General features: G+C 44.4%; 1 protein-coding gene across 1 annotated transcript in view; it reads right to left on the bottom strand.

The window, feature by feature from the left end:
- LOC308300324 (uncharacterized protein) overlaps positions 1-26,149 on the bottom strand; it is a gene marked incomplete at its 3' end in the record, with an annotated part of 68,154 nt that overhangs the window by 12,154 nt on the left and 29,851 nt on the right. The window contains exons 15-27 of the mRNA XM_080744140.1: positions 24,448-24,576; positions 22,921-22,971; positions 21,594-21,703; positions 20,047-20,408; positions 17,251-17,428; positions 16,346-16,707; positions 14,856-15,095; positions 13,887-14,146; positions 10,976-11,087; positions 9,860-10,004; positions 8,861-8,897; positions 3,079-3,451; positions 930-1,310 (exon numbers count right to left, since the gene is read on the bottom strand). Of these exons, the coding sequence (XP_080600266.1) occupies positions 930-1,310; positions 3,079-3,451; positions 8,861-8,897; positions 9,860-10,004; positions 10,976-11,087; positions 13,887-14,146; positions 14,856-15,095; positions 16,346-16,707; positions 17,251-17,428; positions 20,047-20,408; positions 21,594-21,703; positions 22,921-22,971; positions 24,448-24,576 (2,740 nt within the window). The remainder of the gene's footprint in view (positions 1-929; positions 1,311-3,078; positions 3,452-8,860; positions 8,898-9,859; positions 10,005-10,975; positions 11,088-13,886; positions 14,147-14,855; positions 15,096-16,345; positions 16,708-17,250; positions 17,429-20,046; positions 20,409-21,593; positions 21,704-22,920; positions 22,972-24,447; positions 24,577-26,149) is intronic.

Here is a 26,149-nt window from a genome sequence, read left to right as displayed (position 1 = left end):
AGCATGAAGCCCAGGGCCCAGTCCTACCTGCAGCATGAAGCCCAGTCCTACCTGCAACATGAAGCCCAGGGCCCAGTCCTACCTGCAACATGAAGCCCAGGGCCCAGTCCTACCTGCAACATGAAGCCCAGGGCCCAGTCCTACCTGCAGCATGAAGCCCAGGGCCCAGTCCTACCTGCAGCATGAAGCCCAGTCCTACCTGCAGCATGAAGCCCAGGGCCCAGTCCTACCTGCAACATGAAGCCCAGGGCCCAGTCCTACCTGCAGCATGAAGCCCAGGGCCCAGTCCTACCTGCAGCATGAAGCCCAGGGCCCAGTCCTACCTGCAGCATGAAGCCCAGTCCTACCTGCAGCATGAAGCCCAGGGCCCAGTCCTACCTGCAGCATGAAGCCCAGGGCCCAGTCCTACCTGCAACATGAAGCCCAGGGCCCAGTCCTACCTGCAGCATGAAGCCCAGGGCCCAGTCCTACCTGCAGCATGAAGCCCAGGGCCCAGTCCTACCTGCAGCATGAAGCCCAGGGCCCAGTCCTACCTGCAGCATGAAGCCCAGTCCTACCTGCAGCATGAAGCCCAGGGCCCAGTCCTACCTGCAGCATGAAGCCCAGGGCCCAGTCCTACCTGCAGCATGAAGCCCAGGGCCCAGTCCTACCTGCAGCATGAAGCCCAGGGCCCAGTCCTACCTGCAGCATGAAGCCCAGGGCCCAGTCCTACCTGCAACATGAAGCCCAGGGCCCAGTCCTACCTGCAGCATGAAGCCCAGGGCCCAGTCCTACCTGCAGCATGAAGCCCAGGGCCCAGTCCTACCTGCAACATGAAGCCCAGGGCCCAGTCCTACCTGCAGCATGAAGCCCAGGGCCCAGTCCTACCTGCAGCATGAAGCCCAGGGCCCAGTCCTACCTGCAACATGAAGCCCAGGGCCCAGTCCTACCTGCAGCATGAAGCCCAGGGCCCAGTCGTAGGAGATCCGGAAGGAGCTTCCAAAGCTGCCTTTCTTCCTGAGCACGGTGGCCTTCTGGAACAGACTGCTCTCCGTGATGGCAGCCTGCTGCTCCCACATGGACAACACCCACTCCAGCATCTCCACCTCGCCCTCACACAGGCTGGGAGGCTGGGGATGCTGCTTTCTCCTCTCCTGCTTCATCTCCACCTCGCCCTCACACAGGCTGGGAGGCTGGGGATGCTGCTTTCTCCTCTCCTGCTTCATCTCCACCTCGCCCTCACACAGGCTGGGAGGCTGGGGCTGCTGCTTTCTCCTCTCCTGCTTCAGCTGCTTCCTGCGCTCCTTCAGCCAGGCCAGGACCATCTGTGGCTGGGGTGGAGAGATGACGAAGGTTATTGAGGTTTACTAAAACCGATGAAACTAGAAATATGCAATTGGAAATTGCGAGTGTGCTTGCTGGACGGTTGCTGACTATATTCAACTGTCATGTGAAGCTCGACCAATTGATTCCCTATTGATTCTCACTCCCATTGTTTCCCTACTGATTCCCACTCCCATTGTTTCCCTACTGATTCACACTCCCATTGATTGACAGCGGAAAAGTTACCCTAGTAATAGATAAAGTCATCTATAAAAAGTAATAGATAAAGTCATCTATAAAATGTACTAAACTAGTGAAAACAGCACATAGATCGGCTGTCATCTGATGATGATGAAGCAGGGCTTTGCTTTACCAAAAGACGTACACATTTGAAACTTGGAGATACGAGGTTTCTGCCCGACAGTGACGATATTTTAGTGATTATGTTGCGAGGAAAACGTTGAGATAATAGCCATTTTGGTTAGAAGTGACTGAAAGTAACTTTAAGTTTAAATTATACTAAATATTTTTTCAAGTGTCCAAATAAATTCCAAATATTATCAAATTATCTTGCGGCACCCCCATTGAACTTAGATTTGAACCACTTTAACCATTATTTCATGCTTTAACTATTGAAAAATGGCAGATATACAAGCTCAGAGCGCGGCACCGAGTGCCGCGCTGCGAGCTTGTAGATCTGCTATTTTTGAAAAATCGTGAAAATGTCTTTGAATATCTTTGACACGATCTTTGACCCGACTTCCTTCGTCTAAACCAGTGGTTCTCTAACTTTTTCATGTCAAGGATCCCCAAAATTACATTTATTTGTCCGAAGGGCCCCCATCTCAAAATATGTTGTTCCAGGGACCCCCCAGAAGCAGAGATTTGAGTTACAAAAGCTTGCTTTGAAAAAATAATAGGGCTGGGATGCGATTAAAATTTTTAATCTAATTAATTACAGGCTCTGTGATTAATTAATCGCAATTAATCGTGGTTCTGTGGTGCAAAAAATAAGTGCGATTAAAATGCGTTAATTCTTTTAATCGCATACATTTTCTGTAATTAATGAATCGCAATTAATCAGTTAAAGTCCCAGCCTTAAAAATATATATATATATATTGAACAATTTGCACACATTTTCAAGATTTTTCTAAAATAGCAGATCTACAAGCTCGCAAGCGCGGCACTCGGTGCCGCGCTGTGAGCTTGTATATCTGCTATTTTTCAATAGTTAAAGCAGTCAATAATTCTAGGCTTAAATGGGATACTAACCTTGGTGTTGAAGTGGGTGGAGGCCTCCACCATAACTATAATAATAACTATAATACTAACCTTGGTGTTGAAGTGGGTGGAGGCCTCCATCATAACTATAATAATAACTATAATACTAACCTTGGTGTTGAAGTGGGTGGAGGCCTCCATCATAACTATAATAATAACTATAATAATAACCTTGGTGTTGAAGTGGGTGGAGGCCTCCATCATAACTATAATAATAACTATAATACTAACCTTGGTGTTGAAGTGGGTGGAGGCCTCCACCATAACTATAATAATAACTATAATACTAACCTTGGTGTTGAAGTGGGTGGAGGCCTCCATCATAACTATAATAATAACTATAATAATAACCTTGGTGTTGAAGTGGGTGGAGGCGAGGTGGAGGCCTCCTCCACCCAGCTATAATAATAACTATAATAATAACCTTGGTGTTGAAGTGGGTGGAGGCCTGGTGGAGGCCTCCTCCACACAGTAATAATAACTATAATACTAACCTTGGTGTTGAAGTGGGTGGAGGCCTGGTGGAGGCCGCCGCACAGCGCCAGCAGACAGATCCTCAGCTGGCGGGCCGACAGAGACTCCTCCCTGGGCGGCCGAGGAGACGACGGAGGCTCGCCGTCGTATTCTCCCTCGGCCTCCGCTCGGTACTCCTCCTTCACGCTGTCCACGACGCCGCCCGCCGGGAACCACGGGGCGTCCACCGGGTCCTCCTCCATCCCCTCGTCGTCGTCGTCGTCTCCCGAGGACGAGTCGATCTCCTCGATGGGCGCCATGGCCTCGTCCATCTGGTCGATGGGCGTGCCGTCGCTCGGCTCCGCCTTCCCGCCGAAGAAGCCCATCTGTTCGGTGGAGAACTCTACCTTACCGCTGAGAGAGGAAACGGTACCAAAAGGAGAGTCAGTCAGTCAGTCAGTGTTGTTTTTGACAGCAAATTTTGATTTAGTTTTAGTCATAGTCTTTTGAATAAAATGTGATTTAGTTTTAGTCATACTTTAGTCAGCTGAGAAGTATTAGTTTTAGTCTAATTTTAGTTGATATCGTAAGGTTTTAGGTGACTAAATCTACAGTTGATTTAGTCAACTGAAATGTTTTTTTTTGGCAGGCTGTGATGGCATCGTAATGACCGATTTTACACTTGGTTGTGTGCTGAAAATAGCAGATCTACATGTTGTGCGACGCGTTGTGAGCTTGTAGATCTGCTATTTTCAGCACGCAACACCTGAGAGCAACCAAACATAAAATGACTCTCTTCTCCACTAGTCCCTCACTAACGTTTTAGTCTAGTTTTTATTTTTGACGAAATTGTCAATATATTTAGTCTTAGTTTTAGTCATCACAGCTTAGTTTTTATTTAGTTTCCGCCAGTGAAAAAAACGCAGTCAACAAACTTTTTCCATCATAGTCGACAAAATCAACACTGGAGTCTGTCAAAACTCTACCATGCAGACTGGACTGAATTTTATTCATTTACCACCTGGAAAATAGCTAGAAATGTCAAAATCCTAACGGTTCTCAGAAAGAAAAAAAAAATCTGTTTCTATATCAGTGGTGCTCAAAAGTGTTTAATCTTTTCAAACCCTAGAATTATATGTATTTGACTGCGGACTCCCATCTCAAAATATTTTGTTCCAGGGACCCTGAGAAAATGCAAAAATGTTCACAGTTTAAAAAAAAATAGATCTATCGCTAAAGCAGGGGTCTTCAACCTTTTACAAGTACATGACATGGCAATATCATGACCTTATTAGCAGTTTAGTTACTGTACCAAGTACTGTAACGTCATGAGATATTCCATATAATGATGTCATCACGCAATGATATCACAACAATCATCATTACATCAGATATAATTGTCCTTTAAAAAATGTGTTATTGCATTTTCCAACACAACACCATTCAGCAACTTCTATGAACAGATTGCCCTGCCGTGCCGTCTATCAACCTCTTCTGTAAATGTGTTGAACTGATTTACAGTGGTGCTGATGAGTGAAATGTTTCACTGGACGATACATCTGAAAGGAGGACCTAAGAAGTGCTACCATGCTGCTGTGGTAGTCGGACACAAGCTGTACTCATTTGGAGGATACAACCACTACCCGGACAACAAGGATCAGATTGAAGTCCACATCTTCAACACAGTGTCTCTACGATGGATTAAGTTGGCCCCAGTAACAACTGGAAGAGGACAAAGTCCCCTTGAGGTTCCCTCCGGTCGCCGGGGCCACACAGCTGTGCTGGTAGAAGATATTGTCTACATCTGGGGTGGATATCCTTACTGTGATGTGCTTTATTCATTTGATGTCGACAACCAGGCTCGGAGTGGGACCAATTTTCAGCCCTGGGATTTGAATCAGACGCAGCGCGCGAGCAAAACATTTTTTGCATTATTTATTAATATAAACAGTAACAAACATCTATTTTCCCCATCTACTTGCCTGATTAACCATGTGTAGTGCCCCAGGGCGACCTCAAATATAAGTGCCCCCCCCTCCCCCCCACACACCCCATAATGGAACATAACCGTAACCAGCAACTACCAATATTTAAGCAACTTTACAGAGAAATAAGACCAAAGTTGCTTATAATAAGCAGACATGGCAACCCTGACACACACAACATATTTATTTTACTATGGCTCTCTAAGCAGCATAGATTTGTATGATACTAACAGTTACAGTACAAATTCAACAAATATCAGACAATAAAAATGCCACCAGAAAGATAAGCCCAAAGTTGCTTTGCAGACAAGCAGACATGGCAACCCTGACACACAAAAAAATGTACAATTTAGGCATTTATCAACTACCAATATTTAAGCAACTTTACAGAAAAATAAGACCAAAGTTGCTTATAATAAGCAGACATGGCAACCCTGACACACACAACATATTTATTTTACTATGGCTCTCTAAGCAGCATAGATTTGTATGATACTAACAGTTACAGTACAAATTCAACAAATATCAGACCATAAAAATGCCACCAGAAAGATAAGCCCAAAGTTGCTTTGCAGACAAGCAGACATGGCAACCCTGACACACAAAAAATGTACAATTTAGGCATTTATCAACTACCAATATTTAAGCAACTTTACAGAAAAATAAGACCAAAGTTGCTTATAATAAGCAGACATGGCAACCCTGACACACACAACATATTTATTTTACTATGGCTCTCTAAGCAGCATAGATTTGCATGATACTAACAGTTACAGTATAATTCAACAAATATCAGACCATAAAAATGCCACCAGAAAGCCACCAGAAAGATAAGCCCAAAGTTGCTTTGCAGACAAGCAGACATGGCAACCCTGACACAATTTTCTTTTAACAATTTAGGCATTTATCAACTAATATTTAAGCAACTTTACAGAAAAAATAAGACCAAAGTTGCTTATAATAAGCAGACATGGCAACCCTGACACACACAACATATTTATTTTACTATGGCTCTCTAAGCAGCATAGATTTGCATGATACTAACAGTTACAGTACAAATTCAACAAATATCCGACCACAAAAATGCCACCAGAAAGCCACCAGAAAGATAAGCCCAAAGTTGCTTTGCAGACAAGCAGACATGGCAACCCTGACACACTAAAATGTACAATTTAGGCATTTAGCAGACGCTCTTAACCCAGATTGATTTACAATAAGCAAGGTAATACATCAACATCAATACATCGTATAGCCGCACAGCGGCCTCACGGAGGCGCTCCATCACAATAGTGCACCAGTTCTTTTAGAGTTGTGCATACTAGCTTAGTATCCACCAAATGTTTCCTCCAAACCCTCAACTGTAACCAGTTAAGTTAGAGACAGCAACATTACATTAGCTTAGCTCATGTGAATATTTTGTGTTTACAGTGAGAAAACACTACAAACACTAATAATGTCATCTCTTCTTCAAATCACAATAAAACACAGACTGCAAGGCAATAGCATGAAACATTATGTATCCATGGGATGAACGTTTCTCCATATGTACCTGAAACAGCCTGGAGAGAAGAGTGCACAACTCACACACACTCACACAAGGCTGGTTACTCCACAGGGAACAGTTAAATAAAGTCTTACCTTGCGCCAAAATATCCAATTTTATATCAAGGTGCCCAGATTTCCAGCCTGACCCTGGGCTTGGTTATTCCACAGAGGCACAGCCACCCACACACAACAACAAATCCACCCTCTTTGAACAGCTGAAAACATAGTCAGCGGGCTTGTCAGAAGACGTTAAACAGTCACTATGATTGGATGAGAAAGAGGTCTACAGAATCCCAAACCAGTTGTGTAAAACATCCCGCCCCCCAAATGCTGTGATTGGCTTAGAAGCAATGCTAAGGGTGTTTCAAAGAGTCAAAAAGGTACCACGGCCGGCGTCGTCATATAAAATGCATATAATAATATACACTGCAGTGACCTGCAGCGGCCGCTGGCCGGCGACTCCCCCTAGCGGCCCACCGGGGAATCTCCCGCCTCTCCAGACGGCCACGCCGACGGTGTCGACAACCACAGCTGGTTCAAACCCAATATTTCGGGGACTATTCCAGGAGGAGGAAGGTGGTTCCACTCAGCCTGTGTCTTGAGAAAGGTCATGTATGTGTATGGTGGACGCAACCGGCTGACTGGACGCACTAATGACATGCACAAGTTGGACACCAGCACAATGGTCTGGTGCTCCATTAACACCAGAGGCACTCCTCCGCCTCCTTCATCCAGTCATTCTGCAACCATCATCGGGACAAAGATGTTTGTATTTGGAGGCCGAGGGAGCCAGGAGGTCGTCAACAACAACATCAGAGTGTTTGACACAGAGACCAACTGCTGGCTGAGCACGCCTTCAGCACAGCCTCTCCCCGATCAACGCTTTGGTCATTCAGCCTTTGTCTACCATGGAGAGCTGTACATATTTGGTGGCAGTAAATCAATCGAGCACTCATCAGACTTCAGTGATCTGTGGAAATTCAATCCAAAGACCTTCTCATGGAGGAAGGTTGAGCCAAAAGGGAAAGCCCCGTGTGGGACGGCTTGGATGGGTTGTTGCATGGTGGGTGAACGTGTCATGCTCTTTGGAGGAGACAACAAATCTGATGACCTGCATATCTTAGATTTAAGTCCTTCTCTGAAGATGTTATGCAAGACAGCAGTTATTCGGTACGGTCTGGAGCAGTCAGAACTCACACATGACATCAGATGGGAACTGGCGGCCATGACTGCCAACAATAAGTGAAAACATAAAATAGCTCTATAAAAAGAGAAACTAACTGTGATCCCACTATAAACAAACAAACAAACAAACTGCAAGTGCAACGGAGTCGACGCATATAATATAAGATTATGTTGTGCTGATGAAGAGAAAGATGATGGCTCTCAGGATAAAATGCAGATGAACAAAACTAAAAGAAAAACACTAGAAGCAGTGCTCTTCCGAGCACAGATCTCCGCCAGGTCAGGTATGTTATTGTGGCCTCCTGGTGGTGCTATAGTCCAATGTGAAAAGGGTGGCATGTCTTCTTTGGCCTTTCACTGTAATCTGACGCTGAATTCATGATTTGAGGCATTTTGTTCTGCAATTGGGGGCAGAGGTTCTGCTCTGGCTGTGCGTGTACGTTTCCGCTGCCATCGTGTCTACGGTGCCGGAGATTAGCTGTCCACAGACGGAAGGACGCACGCGGGATGACACACACGCACGCACGCAAAAGGCCTTTCGGCCTGGCGGAGACAATGTAGTTTAACAAAAAATGTTTTAAAAAGGAACTGAAATTGTATTATGTACTATTTACAGAACAAACTAAAACAAACTAAAGTCAGAGAAAATGTCCTTGGCGATAATTCACGCTAAAGCCTAATAATTACAGTGGTTATGACATTTTATTTTCAAACATGTTTTAGCTGTACTAGTTTTAAGCGCTGTCTACTTCCCCCGTCACCCCCCTCATAGCTTTCTGAGCTTTTTTAAACTCGGCCCTGACTAACTCATATTCCAACAAACAAATAATAATAATAAAGAAAAACGAATTAAAAACGAATTAAAAACACTAAACTAAAACTAAGCCTTTAAAACACCTGACTACATACATATCATCTCTGTTAGGGGGAACCTCATTTTGTCCAAAACAGTGACTTTTCAGGATTCAAATTCAAATGTAGCAAAAGTAGCAGATCTACAAGCTCAAAACACCAGATCTGCGTTTGGGTGATGCTGTATTATGATGAAGTAGTGCCGTTAATTTACAAAAAAACAAAAAAACAATAGATATAGCTTTGAAAAGTTTACCTTATTGTGTCCTTGACAAATCCTATTTTTGTTGACCCTGTTGAAGACATAGAAGAAAGCTTAGTTCAATACAGGGATTCAAAAATGCTCTAATGGTACATCAGTAAAGTGAGATAACACACTTATTATATTCAGTGACAAACATTGAAGGGAGGGAAGGTTTTATATAATTGAAGATAGACCTTGTGTGTTGGGTAGGGATGGGTATCGTCTGCGATACTTTTAATGGTATCGATTGCATGACGTCGATACTATCGGGTATCGGTTCACGTAAAAACGAACAATACCTTGTTTCGATACTCTGGAACGCACCCCTGGCCGGTCGCTTCTGTAACAGTTGGGCTACTGAGAGTTTAATGACTTTAAGTTTAATGCTTTAGTAGGCTACACTCGTTACTCGAAAATAGCCGACAATAGCCTATAATGTTTATTATTATGATGATTATCCAACGTCTATACTCTCCGCTCCGCCACACTGTGTGATCAACATCATCGGCAGCAGCGGTAGAGCAGTTAAACTTAAATAAAAAGTATCGAAATTGGTATCGAAAAGGGTATCGTATCGATTCCCAGGTATCGAAAAAGGTATCGTATCGATTCAAAGGTGAACGATACCCATCCCTAGTGTTGGGTGGAAGGTTTCATATTCAGTGACAGACCTTGTGTGTTGGGTGGAAGGGTTTAAATTCAGATCTTGTGTGTTGGGTGGAAGGGTTTATATTCAGACCTTGTGTGTTGGGTGGAAGGGTTTATATTCAGACCTTGTGTGTTGGGTGGAAGGGTTTATATTCAGACCTTGTGTGTTGGGTGGAAGGGTTTATATTCAGACCTTGTGTGTTGGGTGGAAGGGTTTATATTCAGACCTTGTGTGTTGGGTGGAAGGGTTTATATTCAGACCTTGTGTGTTGGGTGGAAGGGTTTATATTCAGACCTTGTGTGTTGGGTGGAAGGGTTTATATTCAGACCTTGTGTGTTGGGTGGAAGGGTTTATATTCAGACCTTGTGTGGATGGAAGGCCATGGAACTCCCAGAAGCAGCTGCCCTGCTTGCACAGGTTGATCTGACACACGCCACATCCGTACACGCTCTCCCTCCGGATGTTCTTCTTCATGCAGTTCTTGCAGCGTCGGGAGCTGAAGCTCACCTGGAATCCAAAAAATGTTTAATTAAATGATCAAATATCGAAATTATTTAAGTTTTTCTTTTTTGTGTGAAGCAGTTCTATGACAAAATATAAAACAGGGCTTGACCACAAAAAAACCATATGGTTGAGCGTAGAGCCGTACACTATTATACTAGTGTCTTTTCTGTTTTCTGTTATTGTGGGGAAAGTCACAAACCCAGAGTCACAACAACTGGCCAATACAAAATTATATCAGTTCTGTTCAGAATTTGTCATCTCACATCTTTCCACAAAATATTAGAAAGCGTTCAATAGTGGGCTGGATAAAAGCCTGGCTCAATAAGCTGGATCAATAAGGTGGATCAATAAGGTGCTTATTATCAATAAAAAATGTACAAGCTCCATCCAGTGGCGTCAGTTCAGAAAAAGCTAAGGTATGGCAACGTGACTTCGCGCGCGTGCAAGACACCAGTCATGTTGCCATACCTTAGCAACAGGCATGATACGCGTGCAAGACACCAGTCATGTTGCCATACCTTAGCAACAGGCATGATACATTTATTTTGAGAAGTACATTTTATTTATTCCCCCTGTTTCTTGAGCTGGATATGGCAGCATGTAATGGTTGTTCAAGTGCAGCTAAACTTGGCATGTTAGTAAACGTGCCACAATTAACAATAATGCATTGCACCTGTGCAGCTGACCTGCGGAACTTGAGAATATACCATGTTGTCAAAATGGGGAGAATACAAGTGTGGAGATTGGAGAATATAATTATAATACCTTGTTCAAGTGACCATTTTGTCAAATTTTGCATTTGTAGTTATTTTACTGTAATTTAACAACATAATAACCAGCACAGATAGACAAAGAGACATTCATGGATTTATATTTAAAAGTAACTTTTATTTTCCCCCCTGGACCCACGGTATACCCCTGCCATACCCAACTGACGCCCCTGGCTCCATCCCTAGTCACGGCCCTGCACTGACCTTGACGATGCGGTGGCGCTGTTTGGTGGTCTCCTCCTCCCGGGCCACTCGGTTGGAGGGGAAGGGCAGCAGGGCCTCCTGGGAGGTGAGGGGCTGCTCCTTGTGGGCACACCTGGCCAGGGGGGGGCAAATACTCACATGTTAAAACTTTTACTTCAGTAAAAAGTATCAATACTGCAATAGAGAAATACTCTGTTAGTAAGTCCAGAATGACAAAAAGTCCAGAATTCAAAGTAAAAGTCCAGAATTCAAAGGGTAGTTGAGTAAACGTATTAAAGTGTTGGCATCAAAATGTACTTACCACAAGTAAAAGTACAAAATATTTGTTTTTTGTTTTTTTTTGTATGGTGTGGAGAAAAAAATAATGTAATGATAAAAAAAGAAAATATCAGATCTACAAGGGGGGGGGGGGGAATTATTTTGGAGGATCCCCAGATGATTAGCATAATGCGCAACATTGTTTTCTCACTCAACAGTAACAACAAACCAACATTAAGTTTAAGTGTATAGCTCATTTCTAAAGTGACAATTTAAGGACTTTTGATACATCTAAAATTACAAATTAAACATTGGCTAAATTGTCAAATATTAACACATGGGCTGCTAAGGTTTATAACATTTATAGCTGTTGCTGCTGCCACCATTGACTTACGCTTTGTTTTGACGTGCCTCGCAAGCTTCGTGCGCGTGCACGTGCGTGTCCAGAGAAGATTGAGGAGGATAATCCATTTGTTTACAAACGCTCGCGAAACTAAAATCAGAAAAATCGCAGTAAAATCGCTGTAAAGTGTCGCCGTGAAAACAATCAGCTCTCTGCTTCCATGGGGCTGTTTTCATGTCATTCTTAGATAAAGCCGTTCTTATGTTTCAAAGTAGAATCTAAAGCAATGTTAAGTCCTTCCGTGATGTCTTGCCCAGAGGGGCTGCCTGCACTGACTGGGTGACGTAATGGACTCAGGTCATTCAAAGGGCAGCTGCAGGCAAAAAGGGTTAACTGTTTGTTGCCACGTCTGTGAACGAGATATCTTCCTGTGGCAGGGGGACACCTAGTGGCCATAACTCGTCCCTGAACGAGTTTGGCTCCCCAAGTGTTAATGGCAAAAAGTTTAAAAATAGCCGTTCTACATGCTCGGCTATTTTCACAATAGAATCATGTTGAACAAAATGTAATGCCTCAACTCCTCCAACTCCAAGTAGTGCTTGTCAGGGTGTGTGTGTGTGTGTGTGTGTGTGTGGGGGGGGGGGGGGGTCCCCAGTTAAAATATGATTATTTTGGGGGTTGCGGCCTCAAAGTATTCGAATAGTCAAATATTCGACAGGACTGGCCAAACTGGCAAATATTAAGTAAGCAAGGACGCGAACATTGTGAAAATAGCCAATCTACATGCTCACAACGCCTCGCGCTGCGAGGCGTTGTGAGTAGGGTTGGACACGGTAACCGCCGTACCGCCGTACCGTGGTAAACCGAGGTCTACCGCGGTGTCAGTGTGCTTACCGCGGTAAAAAAAGACAAAAAAAAAATCTATTTTTTATTGGAAAACAAGCGAGTTTTAAAACAGGGGAGAAGCGAGGACCGCATGCGCTCCATGCCGCTCTGCTCTGGGCCGTGTACCACAGTTTGGAAGCCACATACGTCACTCTCACTCTCAGAGACACAGACAGTCAGACCTACACAGGGCAGCAGCAGCTGCCTGCGTAGAGGAGTACAGCGTAAACTTTCTCTGTAATCCACACGACACAAGGATGTTAATACATACCTTGTGTTGTGGCATATCTTTTTTTATTCATACGGATTACTGGCGGAGCGCGGGCCGCGTGGACTAAAAGCGAAAATGAAACTATTTTACTTTTTCCATCGCGTCGCACGTTGTGCCCGTCCGGCGCGCGTCGGAGATTTTATAACCTTTTCTGTCAAGTCTTGTAACTAAAACCTGTATATAGCAGCACTCAATCACTGCGATTTGAGAGTTGAGACGTGACGTGAGTTTACAGAATCACTGTACACGATCTGACTACCCTTCCTCTTCTGGTTTGTTCACACAGCTGTTTGTGTCTGAAAAGCCTACTAGCTAGCCTACGTTACTATGGTAACCCGACAGTGCAGATCTAAAAGCTCAGAACGCGTCGCGGATGTGATGTGTTGTGAGCTTGTAGATCTGCTCCTTTCAAAGCCATACCCGCTGTGCAGTACGGAGAAGTATAACTCGGGCAGTCAGGCTGTGGAGAGGCGACTTTAGGGAAGATGATTGCAATATTTTGGCTTATTGCCGAACCTTAATTAATAGATACGGGGGTGCGGTAATTACCGCAGTACCGGCGGTAAATGGGAAGACGGTAATCGCGGTAACAAAATGTCAATACCGCCCCAGGCCTAGTTGTGAGCATGTAGATCTGCTATTTTCACAATATTTATCTGCGGAACCGAGTCACATTAAATGTAATACCTACAACTCCAAGTGCTTGTCAGGGTGGGTTCATATATGATTATTTTGGGGGTTGCGGCCTGAAACGGTTGAGAACCACAGCCTTATATATCACTGCCTACCTGGCCAGCTGGTTGCCCAGCCTCTTATCACTGCCTACCTGGCCAGCTGGTTGCCCAGCCTCTTGTATATCTTATATATCTTGTATATCTTATATATCTTATATATCTTATATATCACTGCCTACCTGGCCAGCTGGTTGCCCAGCCTCTTGTATATCTTATATATCTGATATATCTTATATACCTTATATATCACTGCCTACCTGGCCAGCTGGTTGCCCAGCCTCTTGTATATCTTATATATCTTGTATATCTTATATATCTTATATATCTTATATATCACTGCCTACCTGGCCAGCTGGTTGCCTACCTGGCCAGCTGGTTGCCCAGCCTCTTGTATATCTTATCTTATATATCACTGCCTACCTGGCCAGCTGGTTGCCCAGCCTCTTGCGGAAGTTCTGCTGGGAGAAGAGTCCGTTCTGCACCCAGGAGGGAGGGTGGTCCTTACGGCTCTCCCTCAGCAGGATGAAGGCGTTGACCACGCTCAGGTTGACCAGGAACCAGAAGAGACGGCGCCAGTAGCGGTCCTCGGGGACGCCCCCTAGTGGGTTGCAGGCCAACAGCTGCTTGCAGATGTCCACGCCTCGCATGTTCTCCTGGAGCAGCCGGAACGCCATGGGTCTCTGGAGAAGAATAAGAACGATAATAGTTAACGATAATGATACAATTTACTATTTAGGCATTTGGAAGACGCTCTTAATCCAGATCGATTTACAGTATAAGCAAGGAAAAGACGAGGAAATACCTCAAATGCATAGAAATAGTCATCTAGGATCAAAGGTCAACCAAGAACCAATCATCAGTCTAAACAGTATAATATATAAAAAATAAAGTCTAGGGCAAGTGCTACGGGCTAAGGTGGACTCTGAAGAGGTGAGTCTTCAGATGATGGCAGAAGATTGGGAGTGGACAATAGAAGTGTAAAATAATCTAACTCTTTTACTGCCATGGCGAGCACTCGTCAAATCCTGATTTGGGCCGTGGAACAGCTGGTTGGTGTCTGCGATCTGTGAGTTGCCATAGCAACGACAACGCACAAAGTCATGTGCCACACAAACGCACACGCGGATTGATTTCGTTTCTGTTTTCGAGGCCCTGGATCTACTTTTCTCTGCTTTGTATTGATTAAACAACACTGCGCATGGAAATAATGGGTGGATATTTTTCTATAAAATGTAAGTGTTTTCATTCATAATTTGGGCACCATTCAAGTAATTGACTTCAAACTCGCCGATGAACAGCTCATACTTTGTGCCGGCGGTTGTCATTTCTTAGAATGAGTTAATGCAGTATATTCTAGCAACTGGATTTTGCACCATCATCTCCAGGTACCTGGATGGGGTCCAGCTCTCCAGCTCTGGTCTGGCTCCTCCTCCAGACGGTGTCGGCTCCTCCCGGCGTGGCGTTGGTGCACAGGCAGCCCATCTCCTTGGCGTCCTGCCAGCGCGTGGCCAGCAGGGGGCCGAAGCGCTTCTGCAGGAAGTCCCCGGCCTTGTCCAGCCCCCCGCCGTCCCACAGCAGACTGGGCAGGATGGGACTGGGAGGGGGGAAGGAGCTGGAGGCGTAGATGGCCTGGGACAACCACAAGGTTTTCATTAGACAGAAACGTCTCTTTGAGTGGTGTATAACGAAAAAACATTGCATGGATGCTCAGCAGGGGTGCAGGAAAAAATCTATTCGAATTTGAATCGTGTTTCTAACATGGTAAGATTCAGAATAGATTCTCATTTTCCAAAAATCGAACCCTAATCCTATTTTATGATTTTTTATTATGATTTTTGTATTACAATAATTCATTAGATATTATGTTGCGTTTGTACAAGTTAAAAGAATGTGTGCAAGCATGAATAAATCAGACATGTTGTCTTGGATTTACCTTTGTGTGTTTACATTATTGCAATAAGTGGATAAAACTTTTACAATTATAAAAGCTACGGAAATGTACTCTGCTTTCATGCCAGCAGACTGGAGTATATGAATTGAATAGTGAATCGTTTTGAATCGTGATCGATTCTGAATCGAATTGTGTGATACCCAAAGATTCGCAGCCCTAATCCTCAGTGATGTCCAAGCTCATTGGGGTTTCGGGTCTCGCAACATCATACCCCTCACTCGGGTGACCCAGCCGGGGTTGATCAAGTCCCGACTTACATCCCAGTAGCTACCCACGATCACTGTCGATCAGTCCCATTAGGGAAAGAGAGGACCATTCACTCCACCGCTCCGGAACTACTCTGCCGAGACTGGGAGAGGAAATCTGGTGCTTGGAAGGACTAGGCTCTGTGTGTTGACTCCTGTCCGGGACCCTCCTACGTCTCACCAGATCCAAGACCTGTGCGTTGCACCAGACTACTAGCACCAGACATTTCCCTCAGGAGTGGTGGATTCTTGAGCCGCAATGGTACTGAAGGCTCCACCTGGCCCAACGGTAGGGCTGCAGGCTCCGCTTGCAGCTTGAATGGCCCTCCTAAAGGCCTCACCGTGGGTTTGTTAGGCTTCTTCCTCATGGAAGACACAGGCTGGGGCGCTAACCCATACTGCTCCCGGGTGCCGGGTGTAAAGTAACTATGTGTATTTACTCAATCACTGTACTTGAGTAACATTTTACTTTACTCTAGTATTTACAAATTTCAGCACTTTTACTTCTAACTCCACTACATCTCAAAAGGAAGATATTGTACTTTTACTCCACTACAATTATTTGAAAACTTTAGTTACTAGTTACTTTGCAGATATCAATTATTAAATTATATTATAAAACAACTCGAGCCCTATTTTATACATAGGCCATTTGAATATAGACGATCTACAAGCGTTTTTACCTCGTCCAGGAGCTTGGCCATGAGTGGAGCGGAGGCCAGAGAGTTGGCCAGGTACAGCTGGTGGTGTTTGTCCTCCAGTCCTTCCACCAGCTTGGGGACCACCCGGAAGCCCGTCTCCAGACCCGGCCTCTCCCCCTCCACCGCCGCCTGGATGGACACGCGGTGGCAGAAGCCCGACTTGGAGTCGCAGAGCAGCCAGATCTCGGGCTGGCTGCGGGGGTCGCTGGTCCCCGGCGGTCCCTTGACGGCCTGGGGCAGCAGCGCGCGGTCGATGCTCAGGCAGCAGCGCGGCCGGTAGGTCATCCACATGGCCTCTCCCAGCACCGCCAGCATGGGTCTGAAGATGCACAGAGGGTCGCCTTCTGCAGGGTTGGAAGGTGACAAAAGTATTGCATTAATGTTTTGGGTCTTACTTAGGATTTGTATTCATTTTTTGCAAACCAGTGGTGGAAATTAACTGACTACATTTACTTGGAGGTACTTTTACTTTACTGGAGTATTTCCAACTATCAGTACTTTTACTTCTACTCCACTACATCTCAGAGACAAATATTGTACTACAATTATTTGAAAAGGTTAGTTATTAGTCACGTTGTAGATTTTGGTTATTATTACAAAACATACATTAACCACTTAATCCCTAAATACATTTCGGACATTTGAAAATAGCCGATCTAAAAGCTCACAATGCGTCCCAATGCGATTAATTATGATTAACTATGGACAATCATGTGATTAATCAGATTAAATATTTTAACCGATTGACAGCCATAAAAAAAATAGCTCAGAACACTTCTATTCTGCCTATACAAAGTAAAAATTTTACAAAGCAACTTCACTTAGTCAAGCAATATTCGACCAGGAGCATCCATCCGTGCATTCGACCAGTACTTAAAAACACTGACCGTCGCCGGTGCGTCCGCGGTACATGTCGGTGGTCTCGCTGCCCATGCGGATGTTGGCGGCGATCTGCCTGAAGCGTGTGAAGGTCATGGCCCGGTAGAAGGTGTAGCCGTTGTCGTTGTGCGACCACGACCAGTACTGGGAGAGGTCTGGAAGGTTCTTGGTGCCCATCAGGATCACCTGTATGTGTACAGAATGTACAGTTAGGACCAGTACTGGGAGAGGTCTGGCAGGTTCTTGGTGCCCATCAGGATCACCTGTATGTGTACAGAATGTACAGTTAGGACCAGTACTGGGAGAGGTCTGGCAGGTTCTTGGTGCCCATCAGGATCACCTGTATGTGTACAGAATGTACAGTTAGGACCAGTACTGGGAGAGGTCTGGAAGGTTCTTGGTGCCCATCAGGATCACCTGTATGTGTGTGTACAGAATGTACTGTTAGGCCCGTCACAATGATCACAACATCCATTATCCTGGGGCAGAACATTTGACAAAACAATAGCAGATCTACAAGCTCACAATGTGAGCTTGTATATCAGCTATTTCTTTGGGCAAAGACATTTGGTAGAGAGTGAAAAAAAAAGACTGTATCAGGTACATATGTTTTACCAATAGAGGGTTTAAAGCAGAAATAAGCAGTTTTCTGCAAGCAGGAATCATGAAATTGCTGATCTTTATTTTTTATTTTTATTTTATTATATTCAGGCGGCTAACAATACTCCCTAAAAAAATCGAGTCTCTGTGACGCTTCTAGGAGCTGCAGTCTGCCTCCAAAACTATTATTTTATCTGTAAGAAGCTCTGTCATTAGCAGCTCATTGGTGCATGAACCAGCCGACCGGGGCTAAAGGGATTGACAGACAGGTCAACCAATCTGAACAAGAACAAGAGGCGGTCCTGATTAGTCTGTTATTTTGGATGGGCACCCAGTTTAATCGACCAATGACAGAACTTCTCACAGATAAAAAATAATAGTTTTGGAGGCAGATTGTAGCTCCAGGAAGTGTCACACACACACACCATTTCTTTAGGAAGCATTGTTAGCCACCTGAATAAAATAAAATTAAAAATATATTTTTTAAATAAGCAATTGCATGATTTCTGCTTATGTCAGCAGAAAACCGCTTATTTCTGCTTTAGATGGTACCGGATATGCAGCATCGCTTTGTTTTGGTTCTCCCTGTTTGTTTCCCCAATCCCTACTAGAGCTGGGATCGGGCCCATTTTTTCTGTCCGTTCCGAACCCGTGTCCGAACCTTATGTTTCCAACGCTTTTTCCCCTCCTTTCTTTTTCTTTGAGGAATCCACTGATTTACACTCACTAGCAAACTTGTTCTAATGTGCAGTGCATGTAGCGTGCCTGCTTGTTACCCTTGATGTGAATATTAAGCCACACTGTGGCTTATGAAAGTGTTTAAATAGTAGGCTAGATTATTAAATAATACAAATAATAACGTGCGCTGCACTGGGCGATGTTTCTGCGCCTGGAAAATAGCAGATCTACAAGCTCACAACGCGTCGCGGATGCGCAGCGTTGTGAGCTTGTAGATCAGCCACATTTTGTCACGGAACACGCCGTGATGAAGAAGTATAAGCCAGGATTTACTTGGATGATGTGATGTGTGTTGAACGGACGGACGGACGGACGGACGAGGCTGGCACAACAGCGCCGAAAAATAAACATCCAATGCAAGGTAAAGTAGTGGGAACACCAGCAGGGAGCTCCATTCAGCGGCACGCCACTTCCAATGAAACCACAACATTGCGTTTACCTCAGCGTGGGACTTTTCTCCATGCTCAGAGTTATGTCTCCGGCTGCAACATTAGCGCGAGCAGCCACACACACAGTGCCACACACACACACACACACACACACACACACACACACACACACACACACACACACACACACACACACACACACACACACACACACACACACACACACACACACACACACACACACACACACACACACACACACACACACACACACACACACACACACAGGAGTTGCACGCTGCGTGCATCATCAGAGAGTGCATGATGCATGTCATACGAAGGCAGAGGAGAGGCTATAGCAAAAATATGTCCGACCCGAATCGACGTCCGACAATTTATTATGAAAATGCGTCCGACCCGAGCCCGTACCCTCGGGTACCGACGGGCCCCGAGGGTTTTCGGTCGGGTATCCCAGCTCTAATCCCTACTAAAATGCTCAAGTATCTTTTTCCTTTCCCTTTGTTTGTTTCTTTTTGTTGTTGTTGTTGTTTCATATGGTTTATGTTGTCTACATGAGTATGTCTATGTACAGTATTCTATGTGATTTGTGTTTTGTATTCTGGATGAATGCTGATATTTAATAAAACAATAAGTTGAAAAAAAAAAATGCTTGTGTAGCCTAGTGTAGTCTTGCCAGTCGCTACGAGTTGGACTAAAAGATGCATATACCAAACGAATTTTCCAAAAGCAAAACTACGTCGCATCAACAAGGGGTTTATTAGGTAGGCCCTAAAAGTATGTGCTTGAGAGCAGGGGAATTATTTTGGGTTTAACTGTTTCCGGTTTGATAGTTCCGGCCAAAGTGTAGTCCGTCTAGGACTACAACATGACGCAGAGTGGTTTCCGTTCCCGACCGGGTCAAACTAAATAAAAGGTGAATTGGAGGATGATTTCACGATGACTTAAATCTCCGTGATACGATTATCGTGAGTGTTTTTTATCATGATAAATGATAACATCGCTTATCGTCCCATCCCTCCCATAAAAAACGAATATAAAAATAAAGAAAGTGATCACCAGGCCGAGGAACCCCCTGATGTCATCGGGGGTGACGGGCGTCCAGTCGGCGGGCGCGGCGTTGCCCAGGTACTGGCAGGTCTTGGCGTGGGCGTTGGTCTCGATGGCGATGAGCTCCACCAGGCTGTTGGGGAACAGCAGGGTGAAGTACTCCACGGCGTCGGCGCTCTTGGGCAGGCCGTGGTGCGGCCCGCAGGGGTGGGTGAACTCGGCGGGGGGCGTGAAGGGCGCGCCCCCGGCCGGCTCCGTCCAGTTGCGCGCCTGCAGCCACGCCGCGTCCCGAGCGTTCTCTGCGATAGGGCCGGGGGAGCGGCGCTGGGCCTTGGCCGCCGCGTAGAAGTTGATGTCCGGCTCTATGAAGGCTGGAGGATGAGAGAGAGAGAGAGAGAGAGAGAGAGAGAGACGCAAACACATTCACTTCACCAGAATTACATTACCAAATTACATCTGGCATAGAGTAACTGCTAGGTTTTTTTCTGAGCACTTTATTTTGCTGTGCACTTTATTTGCTGTGCACTTTATTCTGCCGTGCACTTTTATCTCTGCTGTGCACTTTATCTCTGCTGTGCACTTTAGTACCCGCATGAAGTATTAGCAGGCAATGAATTTTGGTAGCATTTTAAGTGTTTTTATCTAGGGAAGCGATGGCTTTTTAGCCGTTTTAGTGATGTGCTTAGCGTGTGTTGATACGGTTTTTGTGTATGTATGTTGTTATCGTGGTCCCTTACTGTTTGAGCTCCTGTGAGAACTATGAATTTCCCCATGAGGGATCAATAAAGTCTATCGTATCGTATCGTATCGTAAAGGTGTGCTCCCCTACGAAGCCCAGGGGTTAAAGCCTAAATAAATCCCACGACTGAAAATGATTTTCAAACCATGTCCCAATACTGTATGTGATTCTTGAAACATGGTGCGCGGAAAACATTTCTGAACTGCTTTCACTGAATGTGTGTGTGCCAATCCATGCTTCATTTTCTAGAAGTATCTTCTGAAGTTCTGTTGTATTCTATTGCTAGTCTGGCCAATTCAAATACTCACATCTTGAAATTATAACTGTGTAGGTATTGACTTTATGGCCACATGGTGCATAACAGCAGAGTGTTAAAAGTTAAAAAAAACACAGAGGAAGACACTTATACACATGTAGCCTTCAGTCGTCATTTGAACCATTATGCACCTTGAATGCAGGGAAGAGGAGAGGTTTGTAAGAACAAAAGAAAGAACAAAAGAAAGCCTATAATATTATGTTATTTATTTTTGTGTGGATCTGCACTGATCTCAGAAATAGCCCCTGTGGAATCCTCAATACTGAAATCAGTCCCCAGGACTGAGAACGTTAACCCCTGGAAGCCAACTTGCAGCAACTATGCCAAGAATGTATCTGATAAAAGGGTTTAAAAGTATTTAAATTTGTCAGCCAAATGGGTTATCGGGCATACTGTATACTGTAGCTAAGTGATATTATCTGGGTTTGACAAATGCGTCAAATGTCAGTCAATGTGTTTTTAACAGTTGAAGGTTTTTGCCCACAGACAGATCATACTTACTGGCGGTGTGGCAGATGGAGGTGTGGTGTGGGTTGAACACCAGGTGTTTTGCCATCTGGTCTCCAGTCTTAGGGACAAAGTCACAGCTGGAACACCTCAAATGGTACGGGCTGGGGACATTACAACACAATGGATAACATTAGAACATATTAGAACATATTAGTAACAGAATAGATCACACTAGAGCACAATAGATCACATTAGACCACAATAGATCACATTAGACCAGTGGTTCTCAACCTTTTCAGGCCGCGACCCCCCAAATAATCATATTTTAACTGGGACCCCCCCCCCCCCACCCTACGAGCAATAAGAGTTAATTTTGCATAACACGGTTCTATTGTGAAAATAGCACATCCACATGCTCACAACGCTGTATTGTGATCATGTAGATCTGCTATTTTCACAATTTCTGCCTCTAATATTTGACAAGTTGGCCAATGTTTAATTTGTCATTTTAGAGGTAATAAAAAGTCCTTAAATTGTCAATTTAGAAATGTGCAGATACCCTCTATACACTTAAACTTTATGTTGGTTTGTTTACTGTTGAGAAAACGTTAATCACCTGGGGACCCCCCAATAATTTGGCGACCCCCCCCCCCCAGGGGTCCCGACCCACAGGTTGAGAACCACTGCTGTATAACAAATTAAAACATTAGGACACAGTAACACAGTGGTGTAGTGTTGTGATTGCCTTGGTAGTTCATGTCTTTGTAGAACATTGACATCGAGAGACCCGGTCTGTAGTATCTCTGAAAGCGTACGAAGGGAACCAAACGGACCCATAAGGGTACATTTTCTACACTTGTCCTTGAAAGTCAAAAGGTTGAGGACCACGGTATAAGAACATACAGTAACACTAGAGCAGGGGTTTTCAAAGTGGGTGACGGGGCACCCTGGGGTGCAGTGACAGCAGTTCAGGGGTGCCGCGAGATAATTTGATAATATTTGGACACTTGAAAAAATATTTAGTATCATTTAAAACTTGAAGTACAAAGTTATTTTCAGTCAGTTCTAACCAAAATGGCTATTATCTCAACGTTTTTCTCGCAACATAATCACTAAAATATCATTACTGTCATCGCGAGGCGTTGTGTGCTTGTAGATCGTCCGTTTTCACTAGTTTAGTACATTTTACAGATGATAAATACAAAACGAATGGTTTTGGACATACAAGGTTTCCACCCGACAACGACGATATGCTATATAAATATAAGGTGCTGGGAGTGAAAATTATAACATTACAATATTTATGGGGTGCCCTGAGACAGAAAAGGTTTGGGAACCCCTGCACTAGAGTACAGGAGAACAGACTGAGGGCTCATACCAGGGTGGAGATCGTCTGTGGAGAGGTGCTCTGGTGTTTGGTACATGTTTGCTGAGAAAAACAAAACATAATAATACACATAAAGATGAATACACAAAAACAACAACAACCAGTAAGACTCCTTAAATCGGGAGATAAGGCATAGACAAACTTTGGAAGGCAATGGTAGCCAATCAGGAGGGAATATGGGAAATGGGACAGATCCATGTTGATGACATGACTGTAGAGATACTGTGTACCGCTCTGCGTGATTTTAGGGCAAAATCTGTAGGAGCAGTGTCCAAAAATGTGTTTTTCAAAAATCGGCCAGATGGTGGCGCTAGATGGGACAGATGCATTCTGATGACAAGACTGTAGAGATACTGTGCACCGCTTTGTGTGATTTTAGGGCAAAATCTGTAGGAGCAGTGTCCAAAAATGTGTCTTGCAAGAATCGGCCTCATGGTGGCGCTAGAAGAGGGCCATGTGAGAACAACGGTGGCGGAGATATGAGACTGGGAAAAGTGTGACGTGACAGACAGACTGACTGACAGCCGGTGGAGGTTTTGGTACAGCAGCACAATGATGCGGCTGCCCCTACTCTTTGGAATAACCTCCCTTTAAATATTCGATGTGCCCAGTCAATTGGGGTTTTTAAATCTCTTTTAAAGACACAGTTATTCTCTGTAGCTTTCAATGTTGTTTAATTTTTTCTGTATTCTATTTTTATCTGCTTCATCTGCTTTTATGTTCTTCCCTATGCCCTGTGATTGTGACACAGGTTTTTGTTGTGCATGGATGCATCCGTGTTCAGCACTTTGGGCAATTTTGTTGTTGTAAATGTGCTTTATAAATAAAATTTGATTTGAATAAATAAATAAATAAAATTTGAATATCGTCCAACAGATACATTCCCGTCCAGTATAATGTCATATGATTTCAGAGTTGTTTTACCAGGGGGCATCAGGGGTAGGACTTACTGGATCATGTGTGAGGCGTAGGCCTGCATCAGGGGTAGGACTTACTGGATCATGTGCGAGGCGTAGGCCTGCATCAGGGGTAGGACTTACTGGATCATGTGCGAGGCGTAGGCCTGCACCAGGGGTAGGACTTACTGGATCATGTGCGAGGCGTAGGCCTGCACCAGGGGTAGGACTTACTGGATCATGTGTGAGGCGTAGGCCTGCATCAGGGGTAGGACTTACTGGATCATGTGTGAGGCGTAGGCCTGCATCAGGGGTAGGACTTACTGGATCATGTGCGAGGCGTAGGCCTGCACCAGGGGTAGGACTTACTGGATCATGTGCGAGGCGTAGGCCTGCACCAGGGGTAGGACTTACTGGATCATGTGTGAGGGGTAGGACTTACTGGATCATGTGTGAGGCGTAGGCCTGCATCAGGGGTAGGACTTACTGGATCATGTGTGAGGCGTAGGCCTGCATCAGGGGTAGGACTTACTGGATCATGTGTGAGGCGTAGGCCTGCATCAGGGGTAGGACTTACTGGATCATGTGTGAGGCGTAGGCCTGCATCAGGGGTAGGACTTACTGGATCATGTGTGAGGCGTAGGCCTGCGAGCAGCAGGTGCTGTAGGCACACAGCAGGCAGCGCACGTAGGTGGGGAAGTGAGCGAAGAGATCCGATGCGTCCGTTCCACACTCCATACACCTCAGAGCACTGGAACACACACACACACAAACACACACACACACACACGCGCACGCACAGCTCTCTTAAGCACCTTTTCGACTGCAGCTTTAGCACCACACGACACAACACTACACCGCACCACATAAAAATATCTACATTTTCCATTATATAAAAGTACCCCTATCGGTAATAAACAAATTGACCCTTTTAACTGTGATTATAATACAATATAAATTTGTATTAAATAAATTTGTAACTATCCTAAATTATAATACACTATAATGGATTATAACTGTGATTATAATACACTATAAAGTATTAATGTATTACTATGATAATTATAATACACTATAATAGATTATGATAGTGGTTATAACACAATAGAATCTATTATCATGTATTAACTATATCCTGGTGGTCTAAATGAAAAGTCAGTGAATGATCAGTCATTATCAAGTGATTGGCCCTGTTTGGCCTAGCTCAGGACTACTCTGGAGTGGATACTTTTTAGTACCACGTTTAGTACCACTTTCACTACCCAGGTCCTTGTAGTGGAAAACCTGGCACAAGTGGGCGGTGTGGAGTGGTGTGGTGTTGGGCCATGTCAGTGGAAAAGGGGCATCAAAACTCTGCATGGCAGCGCTCTGGACACTCATGCTATTCAAACACTCCTCCAGTCATAAAATGCTTTTTGCGGCCACAAGGCCCCTTCGAAAAATAAAATAAAAAGTCAAATCAGATGTTGAAACAATCACATCCGCTTTTGATTGCAGCTCAGTTTGAAATTAATGAAAAACTGTCATAAGTGAGAAAGCTCATCATGTGGTTAACCACTATAAACCATCGGTTTATAACTCAGTGGTATTGATAAATAAAACATGCTTTTTTTGCATGCATAAATACATTTAAATGCTTAAATAACCAAACAAGTATGCGATAAGGTCTTGCTGCGCGGTCATTATGGCTTATATGGACACGACGGGGTGATAATTCCCCGAGGCGGAGCCGAGCTGATCAAATAGAATCCATTTCTGTTACTGCGTCGTCTATTTCACGCCTCAAATGTTTTTAAAAACATTCTTGAGAGCAACGTTTAGTTGTAAATGTTGCTGTGTGTTTGTTTACATGGCAGACATGTTGGATACGGCACGAAATCCACGCAGTGCAGCCTGAATACAGCAGCTGCTCTGAGCCGTTGATTAGGCAGCGGTGAATTATAGAGCGGAGCGGTCATTATACGCTCAGAATTCACCGCTGATTTCAGCGCTCGACCAATCAGAATAAAGCATTCAACCAAGCCGGGTAATAAATTCAGATAAGATAGTATCGTATCTGTATTGAAATACATCTATATACAGTGGTTATTTTTGCTATTTGTCAAGTACAGATCCATTTAAAAAAATAGAATATTGTGTAAAAAGTCTAAAAAAGCATTTCAGATGCCCTAGCACCCCAAATCATAACTGACTGCGGAAACCTCCCACTGGACTTCAAGCAACTCTATCGACTTTAAAAGGTTGAAATTTCTCTATTATAAATCCTTGTTTTGAGTGGTATTGTGTGATATTGTAATATTTTGAAATATGAACTTCATGAGCCG

Source organism: Nannobrachium achirus (genome assembly GCF_963921795.1).
Source record: "Nannobrachium achirus genome assembly, chromosome: 2".
Classification (NCBI taxonomy): domain Eukaryota; kingdom Metazoa; phylum Chordata; class Actinopteri; order Myctophiformes; family Myctophidae; genus Nannobrachium; species Nannobrachium achirus.
This window is presented reverse-complemented; position numbering and strand designations above follow the sequence as displayed.